The sequence below is a fragment of the Haliotis rubra genome, unplaced genomic scaffold (assembly GCF_003918875.1).
Source record: "Haliotis rubra isolate DU_JTF1 unplaced genomic scaffold, ASM391887v1 Scf2, whole genome shotgun sequence".
Lineage (NCBI taxonomy): Eukaryota > Metazoa > Mollusca > Gastropoda > Lepetellida > Haliotidae > Haliotis > Haliotis rubra.
Window position 1 is genome coordinate 1,530,023 of NW_025766002.1, and position 17,028 is coordinate 1,547,050.

General features: G+C 38.2%; 1 protein-coding gene across 2 annotated transcripts in view; it reads left to right on the top strand.

Moving 5' to 3' along the window:
• LOC124275329 (serine/threonine-protein kinase Sgk1-like) overlaps positions 1 to 17,028 on the top strand; it is a 123,596-nt gene that overhangs the window by 58,423 nt on the left and 48,145 nt on the right. For both annotated transcript variants that reach the window (XM_046710827.1, XM_046710828.1), the window contains exon 4: positions 13,735 to 13,880. In XM_046710827.1, coding sequence (XP_046566783.1) covers positions 13,735 to 13,880 — 146 coding nt within the window. The remainder of the gene's footprint in view (positions 1 to 13,734; positions 13,881 to 17,028) is intronic.

Genomic DNA, 17,028 nt, shown 5'->3' on the forward strand with positions numbered 1-17,028 from the left:
CTGCCATCTAAAAACCTATAATCTGACAATATGTTATCTGTATTATATCCATGTTATAATCTGGTTAATTCTGCTTTGTCATTGTGGCTCAGCACTCAAGTGCCAACAGAACAACAGGTATTTTTATTGGTGAGTAAGCCTCAAATATACCAAAGACATCAAAGCTAACACTATACAGAAAGCAACAGCCTAATCTCAATTTATTGTCATAGCCTGACATCTTAAAGATTTTACATACAGCATTGATCAACCTCTCCCCTCCTGACCTCTCATAAAACAATCAAAGTGAGTCTTGATATGCATGTGCACCCATTTGTGAAGTCACAGATATACATGTATATGGCTATACCTCTAACTTGGGTTTAACTGTTTGCAATCCCTTGACCCAGTTAGGAAGATGTGATATGTAGGTGCCAGGTTGTCCATCTGGTTTGGGTTGAGGCATACGTCAAGGTGAGCTTGTAGCAGTAATGTGTGAATGTACCGTATGGAACAGTCACTTTAACGGAACTTATCAGAACTTAACGGAACTTTACACTGCTGACCAGAGATCAGCTGCAGTGTTTAGTGTTTATTGTTGAAGGGTTAATCCAGTAGAAGGGTTAATCCAGTAGGAGAGTGGAAGTCCATTAGCTGAGGTGAGCAGCGACAGGTCAGTTTGTGTCAGATGTCATTATTACGTGTGTATATACCTCCATAGTTTCAAATATTCAGTGTCAGTGGGATGAGCTGGTAAACGATTTCTTGTTTTGCAAACTTATTCTTTCACTATCATATTCTTCATTGTCATTGATTATTGATTATTGATTAAGAAAAAAGACTGTCAGGATTACATTTTGTTCTATTTTTCAACACTTCTTACTTACATCGTTGTGGCAAGTTTCTTGTGATTACCATGGTAAGAAATGCTGTATTAATTTGACAGGCATAACTTGCTTTAAGAGTAGGTAAACAATTAATCATTATTTATTATGCAGTGAATATGCTATTCAGTAATAACTTTGTACGTAACTTACTGTATGGATGTTGACATTGTTTCACTTTTAATATGCTGTTGTTACTGCACTCGAACTTGTTCTATTTGGAAAATATTCTCAAACATGTTCACAAACGAAAACAGTAATTCAACACAAAAATATCAACATGATATTTGTTTGTAATAAACTATGTTGCATCATAATAATTATTTTGATGTGGTGATAAAACAAAACTTTATTGACTTTTTTGTCTGGCTCATGCTTGCCACAAGGCATGTGCGTGTGTTGTGACGTATTTGTTACGCATATGCAGTGGAATATCCCACCAGCCAGTACGATGGCATTTATAGCCCTCTACCACGGTCTCTTGTGTCATCTACGTCATATAGACTGACAGGTTGGTTACACTTTATATCATAGGATCATAGCATGCACTGTGTATTGTTCATTGTTGAAATTATATTTAAGAATCTAGCATTGTGTAGTTTAGTGTTGAATTAGAAGTTGATATATTTATTACATTGGAGTGGATTTAAGGAAGTTCTTTGTTTTGATATATGTGTTTGGGGTTTGGGAGATTTATGTGGGTTTTCAAACAGCTTACTGCATTGTCAAAGTATACAAACTACTGTTTGTTGTGTTTACATAATTTATTTTGTTGAAATTACTTAATTTCATTTTAATTTCAATATATATAATATCAGGTTATTTCACTGGTCTATGTTATGACGTATAAATTTGCTGTACTTACATCTTTGTGAAGAAGACCCATAACTTGAAATCCTTAAAACTGTAAAATCTAAGAACAGTTTACAAAGATGTTCAAGAAGCAAATTTAGTATCATTTAGTTTTGATGTGTTTAAGAACCCCTTTTTAAGTAATATGTCAATCACATATATGATATTATTGAGAACACCCTGTTCAAACAGTCTACAGTCCCAAGGCCATTTTTGGAGTGTACTCTGTTTGTCGATCTTGATAGTAAAAGACTATCAGTCAATGTTGAAAAAGATGGCGTATTTCAGACTAAAAGCTGTAGAATGTCCCCAGTTAATTTCAGTGTTTATTGAGTGTGTCTGAGAGCTGGTGTAAGAAGGGTAAGCAATTTGCCAAGTTGTCGTTTACACAAGCATACCACAAGTCTGAACTAGTTTCCAGACGTGGCCAGATAAGATTGTTTGCAAACTGAATATAGACACAATTCTGACAGTCAGTTCCCTGCTATTGTTTTACCTAGTGACATATTTCAATGTCATTCCATGTGGTTGTGCTTAAGTCGTGTGTATAAATGATGTATGCATTAATATGTATAAGCTGAGATAGACTTGCCTTAGTAGTTCAATATGTTGATACCCTTGAAGATCTGGGCTAGAATTAGACTTCAGCAATCTATGCTCGTCGCAAGGGGCAACTTGGATGACACATCTCATCATCGTATCCCAACTACGTAGATTGATGCTCATGCTGTTGATCACTCTGATTTCTGGTCCAGACTCCATAAAGCTGGAATATCACCTAGTGCAGCATTTATAAACAATCAGTATGTTGATATTTATCCAGTTTTAGCTCCAGCAGCCTCTGAACAAATCACAACTACCTTTCTTCAGACCAATCAGATCGTTCCTTACCAAATCATGAATGTTGCAGTCAGAACTATTTTTCTAATCATGCAACTATTGAACATGGGTGTTCCAACCTCAAACTATTGAACATGGGTGTTCCAACCTCAAACTATTGAACATGGGGTGTTCCAACCTCAAACTATTGAACATGGGTGTTCCAACCTCAAACTATTTAACACGGGGTGTTCCAGACATCACTAAGGGTCTGTATCACTTATTCAGTCTAGCTCTTGCTTCCATGGAATAAGCATTTGAATACAAAAAGACGTTATACAGATCTTCAAGGTACTGTCATACAATCTTGGCCATCTTGTCATCTTTTGAGAAAGAAGGTTTGCCCAGTTTTCTAATTATGAATTAAGAATTTCATCAAAATATTCGTGAAGGCATGGTATGGCATGGAAGCATCCAGTTCAACAGACATTCAGCTGTTTTAAATTGCGGCTATATACCGAATGGGGTGGCATGCTGTCGTATTATAAGTAATACATGGTGATAACTTTGTCTTATGATTTATGAAATGAGTGAGTGAGTGAGTTTAGTTTTACTCCGTACTCAGCGATATTCCAGCTATATGGATGGTAAAGAAGTGAGTGAGTTCCAGCTATATGGTGGTGGTCTGTAAATAATCGAAGTCTGGACCAGACAATCCAGACAAGACCCGTGAAGGTCCAGGTTAGAATTGACCTTCAGTAACCCATGCTTGTTGTAAGAGGCGACTAACAGAATCGGGTGGTCAGACTCGCTGACTGGGTTGCCACATGTCATCATATCCCAATTGTGTAGATCGGTGCTCATGCTGTTGATCACTGGATTATCTGGTCCAGACTTGATTATTTACAGACTTCCGCCATATAGCTGGAATATTGCTGAGTGCAGCGTAAAACTAAACTCACTCACTCACTTACTGAAGATCAATTCTAACCCGGTTCTTCATGGGTAAGTATGAAATCAATAAAACAGGAAGTATAATGAATGCTCCATTCTAGACAGCTGTATTGTTTTTGACAATGAGTGCACTTTACTTCAGAAAATATTGTAACTAAAGGAAGTGATTCCAGAATGAAAATGAGGTGACCGAAAGTCCATGTACTCCTCCCGCTGACCTATTGTCAGCACTCCTTACAAGGAACTTGGTTATCAGTGCAGGAATGTAGGTGTTGTCACAGTGTATCATACAGTGGAACCAAAACAGTTTCTGTTCTCCCTTCCCTGTGTGTTATGATATGAGGGTCCTGATGGGATATACTGTTTGGCGTAATGTTCTAAATTTAAAAAGACACATGTGGTCTCAGCTTAGGCAAGTGAGTTTGTTCACCCAGCAGAAAATGGGTACCCAATGGGATAAGTTATGTGACTATAACCTTCTAGCACCTAACAGGCAGCTTGGATTGTCTGGGGTAATAATGTGTTAGCGCTAAGAGCATGGATATGTGCGTAGTATAAATATGCATTATTATTATTATTATTAAGATGAGTCATGTATAAAAGATTGACATAAAAGGTTAATAAGAATCTGCTGGGCATAAATCAAAACTTTATTTTCATTGTAATAGAGTTATGATGTCATTAAAGTCATACATAATAAAATTAAACAGTAAGTGTTTGCAATACATGAATTACAATAATGAAATGAAAGTGGAACTAAATGTACAGATATCTGTCAAAAGGCAACAAACATTTTTGACCACTGTCTTGTGGCATCCTCATTAGGACCCTCTGATATATCCTTTGACCACTGTCTTGTGGCACCCACCCCCATTAGGACCTCTGATATATCCTTTGACCACTGTCTTGTAGCACCCACCCCCATTAGGACCCTCTGATATATCCTTTTTGACCACTGTCTTGTGGCACCCCCCCCATTAGGACCCTCTGATATATCCTTTTGACCACTGTCTTGTGGCACCCACCCCCATTAGGACCCTCTGATATATCCTTTTGACCACTGTCTTGTGGCACCCACCCCCATTAGGACCCTCTGATATATCCTTTGACCACTGTCTTGTGGCACCCACCCCCATTAGGACCCTCTGATATATCCTTTTGACCACTGTCTTGTGGCACCCACCCCCATTAGGACCCTCTGATATATCCTTTGACCACTGTCTTGTGGCACCCACCCCCATTAGGACCCTCTGATATATCCTTTGACCACTGTCTTGTGGCACCCACCCCCATTAGGACCCTCTGATATATCCTAAGGATGGAACACTGAGTGCAAGGTACTGCTGACACAGATACAGGGGTGAATGGAAGAGTTTCACTGTGAGGCTGTAAGTTGATGTTGACTGTTACCAACACATGAGTGAGTGAGTGCGATGGGTTCAGCTCTGTTGTGGTAAATGTGTTAGTTGTCTCAAGACATGTCAGCTTAATGTGGAAGGTAAGTCTGAGGTAATGTAGGTCTGAGAATTTTTCCACTTTGGTGAAACACAAAGTTATAGCTGAAGAAACCTAAAAACAAACTCAAGGAATACCTGCATCCACCACTGTGCTATCTGTGAATATAGTTAGTCGGTCTTGGTTATCTGCTGCCCACCTTTTAACAGTGGCAAAGGAAGGAGCATCCTCTCCTAACGTTGACACCATGTCCGCTTGAATGGCTGTGGGGTGAGCCCTTTCATGTGGTGATACTTGATGACAGCTTGGTTGCCTATTTTGTCCATTTTCATCAATAGAGAATGCCTAGTGACCTTGGTGCCAGCAGAAATATGCTGCCTGGTTGTGTATTTAGTTGAAATCTATTCTGTAAGCATGTATTATTGTACTTAATGCATGTATACTGTGAAGGTGTACATATATTATAGTTAACTACTAGTGTGTCTGGCTCATATCAGTGGATAACAACTCGTATCCTCAGGAAATTGATTAGTTGTTGCTTTTCAAGAAGGCTTACAGAGCTAGACTTCAAGTTCAGAGCTAGTAAAGCTCGGGGTTGGGGGTGGGGGGTGTTTAAGCCCCATTTTAGCCTCTTTAATTAGCACATTCACTTGAGATATATAACACCCGTAAGTGGTAACAATCTTCTGTGAATGTGTTAATGATAGTTTAAAAGGTACAAAGTTCAGTGTCCTTATTCAGATTATCATTGTTTGGCATGTGCCTCCTTTCAGATGGAGTGAGTGAGTGAGTTTAGTTTTACACCACACTCAGCAATATTCCAGCTATATGGTGGTGGTCCCTTTCGGATGGATGTAAATTGCCTGTCATAAAGTTAATAGTAACGAGCCCATAAGATAATTTATCAGTCCCGTGAACATTGAGTGACGTTTTTCCAGATAAATCTTTCGGAATGGTTTCCTTATATCACGTCCCTATTGTGTAAGTTCGAAAGGTTGTCGGAAACTGTTTCCTTCCGATGAGGAAGAGTTTGAAGGAAGAAATATTGGTGTAAATACTTTAGAGATTCCACACAGCTGTGTGGGTGAAAACGTACACTGGTGGAGGAGTATTTCCTTAAGTAGTCAGTCCTATATTTAGATGGTGTGATTAATGGTTTATTAGCAAGTATGATCACGGTGTTGGTATAGAACTTTTACAGTTTGTTGGATGATAAGATTCTGTGTGGTCGGCACCATTAAAACTGAGAAACCATGGATACCATTATTAATCCCAACATGTTATTAACCATCAAACTCCTGGATTAACGAAGCTCTGGCGTTTTGATTCAAGACATTTCGGTGAGAGTTAAGTGGATGACTGTGACTTGTATTTCTCTGACTGAAGAGTTATCTGAGTAGAAATGTCATCTACAGCAGTGTTTTAGTATAACTGGGCCTAGATTTTAGAAGCTCTCTTTGCGCTAAGATAGTCGTAAGTTAATGTTAATGAATGGCATTTACGACTATCTTAGCTCTAAGAGAGCTTCGAAAATCTAGGCCCTGGTTGATAAGGTTAACTCGCCATTCAGATTAAGAGCTGATAGGGTAAGGGCTTCATTCCATAAAGTGATCTTACTTGACATGATCGTAACTCTTTTACTGCAACAGATGTAAGATAGACATAACTGTAACACTGCTTTTGGGGCATTGGGGTAGCCTGCTGGTTAAAGAGTTTGCATGTCATACTAAAGACCCAGGTTCAAATCCCCACATGGGTACAATGTGTGAAGGCCATTTCTGGTGTCCCCCGCTGTGATATTGCTGGCATATTGCTAAAAACAGCATAAAACCATATTCACTTCACTCACTCAGGAAAGTGAGTAGTTACTGGGTTTGATATAGAGCCAGACTTTACCACAGAGTGTTTCAGACAGTAAAACCTGTTTTTATTTCCCATTTTAGTATGTTTAATTAACACATACACTGAAGATTTATAGCACACATAAGTGAAAACAATCTTCTGAGAATGTATTAGTGATATTTCAAAGGAACAAAGCTCAGTGTCCTTATTCCAATATTCATGGTTTGACATGGGCCTAGTTCTAAATGGAAATAAATAGGCCCATCATAAAGTTAATGGTTGCTAGCCCATGGAATCATTAAAATAGAATAAAAGTGACATAAAATCTCGCTCACTCACTCACTCACTCACTCACTCACTCTCACTCACTCACTCACTCACTCACTCACTCAGGGGCGGTGGGGTGGCCTAGTGGTCAAAGCATTGGTTCGTCATGCCGAGGACCTGGGTTCATTCCCCACATGTGTATAATGTGTGAAGCCCATTTTTTATGTTCCCTGTCGTGATATTGCTGGAATACTGCTAAAAGCGACATAAAACCATACTCACTCACTCACTCAGATGTGTATTGCTATCTTAAGAGAAGCTCATGTGGAATATTTGCTTTTGTCTCAGCATTATATTTCCGTGTTATGAAAGATTCAGACCTGTGCATGATTTAAGGCTTCAGTAAATACATTTGTTTTATACTGAATAACTTTGTAAAATATTTTGTTACATAATGTATACAAGTGTTTCATAACCAGTGTCTAACAAAATGGGGTAGCCTAATGGTTAAAGCGTTGGCTCGTCACGCAGAAGACCCGGGTTCGAATCCCCACATGGGCACAATGTGTGAAGCCCATTTCTGGTGTCCCCCGCCATGATGTTGCTGGAATATTGCTAAAAGCGGCGTAAAACCAAACTCAGTCAGTCAGTCAGTCTAACAGAACATCATTGTGCATAACAGAGCTTTGACCTTTCCTAATCCTTTTATTCATGTGAAGACATTCAGCATTAACATAGTAAGAATGTCTGAATTGGAACCTGAGACTGCTGACCAGTTTGCACCAGGTATTGAGTTTATATGATTCCAAGCGTTATGTACACTCTGTTTGCATTCAGATAATAACATAGTGAAGGTCAACCACTTGCTCACTGCGTGATTCTCCAATACAGGTAAACACGAATGTTTACAATGCTTGCATAATCTCTTCTATCAGCTGAACTTAAGTAAGAGAAACCAGAGGACAGTCATTGCTGACCCAAACTATATCGGGATTTAAATCCTGAATATTTTATGAAGTTTTTGTATTGTGGTGTCATCACTACTGGACTAGTTTGTATGACTGCTGGTATATTCTTGACTTTTATCAGCCGAACTGGAGTAGGGGAAACCAAAAGAAGGTCATTGCTGATTAAAGTTTATCTGTTTTTTTAGACTGGACATTTTATGAGGACTTTCAATGTGATTTGTTCCCTAAAGAAGGCCACAAAGGCTCACTCATAGCACAAGTTTGTTGCACTGGTATGTCACAATTGGTATGATGCATGGGTATGATAATTGGTATAATGCATGGGTATGATAATGGGTATAATGCACTGGTATGATGAATGGTATGATGTGCTAGTATGTCACATTGGTACGATCACTGGTATGACATATGCAGTATGACACTGAGGTGAAGCATGCAATTGATTGCTATGCAATAGAATGCCCAAAGTGCAAATCTTAATTCATTGAAATCCATTTGGTACTTGTAATATGGCTTATGCATAAATTAATTTGTTGTATCCACAGTTGGAATGTTTTTCAGTGATGATCAATAAGTATATGATATTATTAATGGAGCATTTTATATACAATGCTGGAAATTTGTTGAACAAACAAAAGGAAATGTACCAAGTACATGAAATTATACCAATTATCAATCTAAAAATTTATATATACAGTGTTGTAAACCTTTAATAATAATATATAATAAAAATATGTGCCATTCACAATATATTGTTATTATGGATCATTGAGCACTCAATTATAAATTCTTATTTCCCTGGTGAGTACTACATTTACATTTCATTGATTTGTACTCAGTGTATCAAGTTTACTTGGACAATAAACAGATGATTACGAGCTAATTTGGAAGTTCAGTGGACCTTTGTTTCCATATTGTAACTGATTATCCTCAACCAAGTTCCAACATGAATGTTTATAAGCAATGTTTTTCATGTATTTCTGTGTACTTCAGAAGACATATGCAGTGAACAATGTCACGACTTTTTGTGAGGTGTTTGGTTATCTGTGTGAATGTTTTGCATTGAAATCCTTCATTGTATGAAAACTATTATACGTTGAATGTATGTTTGAACATATACCGTCATAACACAAAGTGTCTGACAAACAACGTCCTTTGTCCGTTGGTCTTGAGACAAATGATATCATGCTGACACTAAAATCCACAGAAAACTCAGTACTGTTTCATGTACATGGTACATCTGTGGGGTACCCTTGTGGTTAAAGCGTTCACTTATCATGCGAAAGATCTGAGTCTGATTACGAATGTGGGTTCAGTGTACAATGTATACCAGTTTCTGGTGATCCCACTTTGATATTGCTGGAATAGAACCATATTTACTCACTAACTCTCATATATCCCTCTCTGATATAGCTGGATTAGTGTTAAAAGTTGTATAGAACCTGACTCACTCACTCATTCAAACTTCCAGATGACAGAATAATCCTCGACAACAACTCCTCCAGACCTGAAACCAGTTCATCCATTAATGATTACTGAACAGTCAGAAGTTCAAGGCAAAATTCTACACCGAATCAGTATCAAGTGCAGAATTAGAATGTCAGAATCTTTTTTAAGATGTATTTACTTTTTAACTAACAGGAAGAATTTTGCTGCCTCTCATAACAGATAATACTTTTTTCGCTTTCCTTCTTTACTTGCCTATCCACCTTGATAATTTGAATTTTAGAAGAAAAATGCCCTTTCATAAAAACACCACAAATATGTCTCTTGAAATTGATTTTGTTCTTCTCTCCAACCATGTGCAAACTCATCTTTGGCGCCATCGATTTTAGATGTCCCAAATTGATTTACTCTGCTGGAGAATCTCTTCATCTTCTTTCTTATCTTTCCACGTGGAGCGTTCCATTAATTCCTTTATTGGCATTTAATACAGTACAATAACATACTCCTTGGCCAATGGACCCTGTGCTGATAGAGAAAATGGAGAGTATTGTTAAGTTAGTAGGTGACAGGATTATATTGTGGTTAGACCACATTGACAGATTTACCCTTTGATCTTCCCACTTGATTAACTTTCAGCTTTTTAAAGCTCAATTCTTCAGGGGTGTCCCTGCCCACATTACTTCTTCTGTCTTACAGGGACTATTGTGTCCCTGCATATACTGCCACATTACTTCTGCTCCCTGTATTGCCACATTACTTCTGCTCTGTCCTCACTGTGAGACTATTGTCAGCTGTGCTTTTACATTGCCACATGTAAATAATCAAGTCTGGACCAGACAATCCAGTGATGGACATTATGAGCATCAATCTATGCGATCAGGATATGATAACATGCATCAGCCTGGCAACCTTAGGTAGTTGTTCAGGCAGAATGGTGGTCAATTGCAAGGGCAACTGTATACAACAATATCCCACCATGCAGTCTTGTATCACCCAACAAAGTTGACGTTGATCTTCACACCCAAAATGAATTTTACAGACATTTATTGTGATTACACCTTGACTATCATTTCATGAGTTCAATGTTTCATGTGTCAATAGTATAGTGACTGACTGACTGACTGAGTTTGGTTTTACGCCGCTTTTAGCAATATTCCAGCAACATCACGGCAGGGGACACCAGAAATGGGCTTCACACATTGTACCCATGTAGGGATTCGAACCCGGGTCTTCGGCATGGCGAGCCAATGCTTTAACCACTAGTCTACCCCACCACCCCCAATAGTATAGTGGTATATGGAAACTAAAATGTGAGTCTCATATGTTTTTTTGTCATGGTCCAATGATCTAAGTAACCATAACTTTCATGGTTTCAAATGCTGGTTTGCCTTGATTGTGTTTCTGCATTTGTCAGCATCATGCACATGTTCTTTCATTTAGAAACATCAGATTTTGGTTTTGTCCTCACTAAACTGACATGCTGTGTAACTGGGATGTTGTTCAAACTGGCAATCAAGTCACTCACTCACTCACTCACTCACTCACTCACTCACTCACTCACTCACTCACTCACTCACTCACTCACTCACTCACTCACTCACTCACTCACTCACTCACTCACTCACTCACTCACTCACTCAAGTTTGGAATTGCCCAGCAAAACCTACACTGACCTACATGACCCTACATGTTGACAATACCAATCACTGAATTATGTGGTCCAGGCAGGACTATTTACAGGCTTCCATCATATAGCTTGATTATTTACAGACACCTGTCATGCAGCTGGAATGCAGCTGACTACAGCATTAAACAACAAAAACAAAAAACACTACCATACCATGTACTGTGTAAACAAACACACTAAACACATCCTTCAATTCCCTGTCAACTGCATATTGGAGGTATACATCATAACAAAACCTACGACCATGACCTTGTGTGTGATGTGTCTTTGATATGCAACCTCTGAACTCTGACATGCGACCTCTGAACTCCCTCAGTTGGTAATCCAGGTCCAGATGTTATCAGTTGTCATGATTGACTGTCAGTTTGTATCGATATGCGACACGAGGGACAGTCCTTGTTCAACACCTGGAGTCACTGACACACTCCGTTCACTTTGGATGGAGAATTACTGAACTAAAGCTTCAATGTAAGTTTTGAAAGTAAATGTTTCCATGTCAAATCATTGTAAATTGTAATGGTTTTTTTTTAAAAATGTTTACTAACCATATCTGTAAAGAGCTCTATCCTGACTCAGAAAACATGTCTTAACATTTGATTATTGGTCTGAGGAAAGAGTATATTTTTCACTTCTTTGAAAAGGTCACACATTTTACTTAATTTTCAGTAGAAATGGTTAGCCAGTTAAGTCAGTAAAGAAAAATAACATAAAGTAACATGACTCCTTTCATATGCATAAGAAATCAATTGTACAATTCTGACATTATTATGAACATATTATGAATCATTTTCAAATAGTCATGATACGAAGTGCTGACAAAGATGTGAGCATGTCTGGGCCCACTGGTGAGACCCTTCTCTAATAGGTGCAAAGGCAAGGGTCACCAAAAAGTAAAGTGGAAACCTCGCTCAAATCTAAGATAAGCAAATGCATCAGAATTTCATCATTTATGCATCAGATTTTAAAATGTCCTCTACATCTGCCAATAATCTTTTTAAAAGCTTAACTGAGACAGTGAATGTTTTAAAGAAGTATGAGGAAGCTGAATTTTGATAAAACAAGAGCTGGTTTAACAATATTCCACCTAGATAATCAAGCCTGAATCGGACAAACCAATGATTTATTTTATTATGACTGACTGACTGACTGAGTTTGGTTTTACGCCTCTTTTAGCAATATTCCAGCAACATCACGGCGGGGAACACCAGAAATGGGCTTCACACATTGTACCCATGTAGGATTCGAACCCGGGTCTTCGGCGTGACGAGCCAACACTTTAACCACTAGGCTACCCCACCGCCCCTATTTTATTATGAGGGTTGATCCAGTGCAATGCAACCTGATACATAAAGTTGCTTCATATCAGAATTACCAGGGTAACCCATAGATAAGCAAACCCCTTCTATGGACTGCTTTTTTGGTCCTCAGAATTCAGCTTATCTACAGTAATATACGGTACCTACAATATAAATGGACTGTATATGTGTTCGTGCTCACAGCATCAATGTGTAAATCTTATATCATAGCCATTCCTTACTGAATATGAACTGAGTCAGTATATGTTTTCTATAACACTGGTGTTATTCCTGTGAGAAGGTTGTTATTTTTGCAAACCAGACTTCATGTCAATCGGGGCAATGGTTTCATTATATCCATTGCCTTCTGGCCTAGAGACATAAAATCTATATATTATTCATGTGTCACAAACAAGGTACTCATTTGGTGGCTGTGGTGACCCTGTGAGAAATAATTGCTTGTCAGAGTGACGATCCTATTGACTTAGCCAGGCTACAAGGCCCCAGGCGGTGGTCCTGTAGCTTCACCTTCAACTTAATGCCCGTGAATGATGTAGATCACTTTGTTCTTTCATGCATGGAGAGACATAGCAGCCACCAATTGTCACATGTGGTATTGTTTCTTATAAAGTATTAATCTCTGTCTGGAAAGTAGTCTTGACATTTCCTGACAGATCATTGTTTAGGTAACTATTAGTGGTGAGGGGAATAGCGTATGTTTGACCTTCGAGTGAATCATTAAGATGTATATGTAGGTATTTTATCAAAAGAACGCAGCCTTTTAGCTAGGTAGATAGTTTTTAGGTTATCTTGTAATTAAAGTGCAACTACTTTTGTAGTCAGTTTGTTTTGTTGATGTCACAGAATCATGGCCACATTAAGCTTTGTGTTTCACACTCAACAAGGACATATTTTTCTGTATGTGACACCCTAAACATTCACAGCAGAATGTGTCACAACCTACCAGGAAACCCCTTAAGTGTGACAAAACAGGGCACATTAGACTGTGTGTTGCCCATGACATGTGTCAGATTCAACAGGGGCACATTTCCTTCTTAGCCCTAAGACTGTCATAAGTCGTTGTTTTTAACAATGACACATAAGAGTCTTCATAACAAGATTTTATTGTAGAATTCAACATTTATCGTTTCTATGGATCTAGAACTTCCAATTAAACAGCTGGAATATTGCCGAGTGCGGGGTAAAACTAGACTCACTCACTCACTCACCCAATGAACCACATCCCAGAAGCTTTAATGATAGTCACCTTTCTCTGTTTTTTTCAGATTCGGAGACTGTACCCTGAAGCAAACTTGAAGCTCCCTGGAAAGAAAATATTCGGAAATTTGGATCCAGAATTTATTCGTCATCGCAGAGAGGGTCTAGATGAATTTATTCAACAGCTGATCTCTCATAAAAATGTGTGCCAACAGTAAGTAGCATGATGGTGTACATTTGTTAACTGAATGTCACAGCATACAGAGTTGTGTCCCTTTGCTGTTAGTTTACCAGTTGTAAACCATGCATGGATGTTGGATTAACCTAGTGCTTCAAGCAGGACAATGTTAAATGCATACTAGGGGTCCCTCTCAGTAATGTTATGGGTCTTGATTTGTGGATTTACACACACAATACACCTGCACTTATTTGCTCTCTGAAATTATACCAACTTTGACTTGAATTTCCTTGATCTTTTTGAACTTTGTACACATGATCATGTGTTTTCAGAAAATGGTAATGAAATGGTAATTGGATATTGATAAAATGTTAATGTAATGGTCATTGTGCCCAGTTGTCTAAGTCATTGATGTAGTGTGAAATTGTCTCCTGGCTGTGGCTTCAGTGAAGTCAGCATACTATGGACAATACTATTTGCAGTGAAACTGTCCACATGGCAAATTGCTACAAAAGCACAGGGGTGGTGGGGTAGCCTAGTGGTTAAAGCATTTGCTCATCATGCTGAAGGCCCAGGTTTGATTCCCCACATGGGTACAATGTGTGAAGCTTATTTCTTGTGTCCCCTGCTGATATTGCTGGAATATTGCTAAAAGTGGCATAAAACCTAACTCACTCACTCACCAACCCTGTTAAAACTGTCATATACATATGTGAAAAAGGGGCCTGGAACTGACTCACTGTATATTTATAATAACTTGATAAACACATAAAAGATTTTCTGTCTGGTTTCTCTAATTTTAACATTATTCACTTCCTTAAACTTATGTAATACTTACTTGCCTTTGTCCAAAAATGAAGCCATTGCTTTAAGTTCATTGAGCTTAGAAATTTGAATAATAGGGGCAATTATTAAAGTCATAAACAAGTCTGTTGTCACAGACCAAGCTGTACTGAACAAACAGAGCATCATTAAAACATTATTATGTAATCCTTCTGTGATTCTGTTTCCTGTAGTCATGATATGGCTGTGACATTGCCAATGTGATGTTAAATATTAACTCACTTGCTCACTCACTCACTGTTTCCTGTAAAAGATATCTGGAATAGAGACAAGAAAATGCAGATTGACTCTGAAGCTATGCTTGTTAGGACTGCTTGAGTATTGGTCTTGAAGTTGATTGAGAGGTCATCAGCAGAGCACTTACAGAAGTGGGGGGGCTCCATATATCCAAAACAGTCATTTAAAAACTTGAAAATGAAACTTGAAAAACAAATTGAACAACGCTAATGATTTTCGCAGTAATAAGATGTAAACTGAGTTGAATGTTGTTGTTGCTCCTTGAATACACGGAAATAGGAAATAACACTTGAAGGACTTCCACTTTCCTGCTTAGACATTTTATCTCATTTTCTAGTAGAATCATTAAAAACTCTGGCAGTGTTCATTTTCTGAACAGATTGCCTGAAGTTGCAGCTAAGTTTGTTATAAAACCATTTAGCTTCAAGCCATCAAGGCCTTTGTTTCTCTACATGTACGGCTAATGACATGATTCAAGACAAATATACAGGTCATCACGCAGACCCTGGGGCCTCTCTCAGTGGATTCTAGTGGTCATGAATGTACAGGGCCATGTTGATTTCACAATCTGTCACCCAGTCGCCACTGAAAAACGTTGCAGAGATTGACCTCATCTGTCAAGGATAGCTTATACTGTCATGTTCTACTTAACTAGTATTTCTCAAGCACCTGTTGAGTAGTGAATGTATAGTTTTTTACCCTCAGGCTGTTAAAAATACACATAGTTTGTGTGATAATGGTTGTGATTCTATGTAGATCAAAAATCAATTTTTTGTTAAAATGAGATAACAAATTGTACTTATTTCTGTTAGATGTTGAAACCACTTTTATTTTGTGCAGGTTCTTTTTTATCTGTATCATATGGTGTTGATTGCAATATGCTTAGTATTGTGGAAGTTTGAATATTTTGATTATGGGTGTAGTTAAAAGATGTGGTTTGAGTGTACCAAAGAGTGAGTGAGTGAATGAGGTTTAACATTGCTTTTTAGCAATATTCTAATATCTCAGCTTGGGACAACAGAAATGTCCATGCATCAACCATCTTAGTGAGCCTGACCATCTGATCCCATAAGTCGCTCCTTATGCATGGGGTTTTGAAGACCAGTACAGCAGTTTTAGCTTCTTCACATTAACACAGCCCTACAACAATCCTACCATTAATATCACTTGTGACGTTGGTCCTGTTTTATCAATGAATCATATCATAAGTGTAAATGTTCCTGATCTCCGGTAGTTCTTGAAATCATGGTGACATTCATGAGGACCAAAACTAGGCCTTGGTTTACTTTACTTCCAGTGTGTGACTGACCTGACCTTGACTTCTTCACATACACATATTTGTTGATTTAGCAAACCTAAGATATATCTGTTCTAATTGTCTCAAAAAAAGACAATGGCCATATTTAAGTCAATATTGAATTTGTATTTGTATTTTGAATTTGTATTTTGAAAACCTCTAAAGAACAAAGGCCGATTATTAAGAACAAAATGAATAATGTGTGAATATCATTGTGAAAACAAGAATCATGATATACAGCAGGCCTAATGTCGTGGGGCTCCTTTCACGAAGCAAACTTTACTAAGGTTAACCTTAACTCCCATTCTTTAACAGTGCACTAAGGTTACCTTAGTGACTTATGATCACCTTAGTGCTTTGTGAAAGGAGGCCCTGATGTATATCATATTCCCACTGTGACTCAGTCATGCTCCTAAAATCCGTAGTTTGGTCTCAGTTATGATCCTTATTTGTCAGTACTATACTGCTCATAGGTGGCCCTACATTACGTGATGTCAGTCACTGGATTGTCTGGTCCAGACTCGATTATTTACAGACCAACATTATATGAATACTGCCTAATGCTGCGGTAAACAAACAAACATTTCTGCTACCAGTATTACTTCATGCTCTCCCCTAACTGTGAGAGTGGTGGGATAGCCTAGCTGTTAGTGTATCTGCTCATCTCACCAAATACCTGGGTTTGATTCTGAACATAGTTACAATGTGCAAACCCCCTGCAGTGCTATTGCTGGAATATTGCTAAAAGCAAACCATACTCACTCACTCTTTCCACTTTTAGTAACCGCAATATTTTTTAAAGAGCAG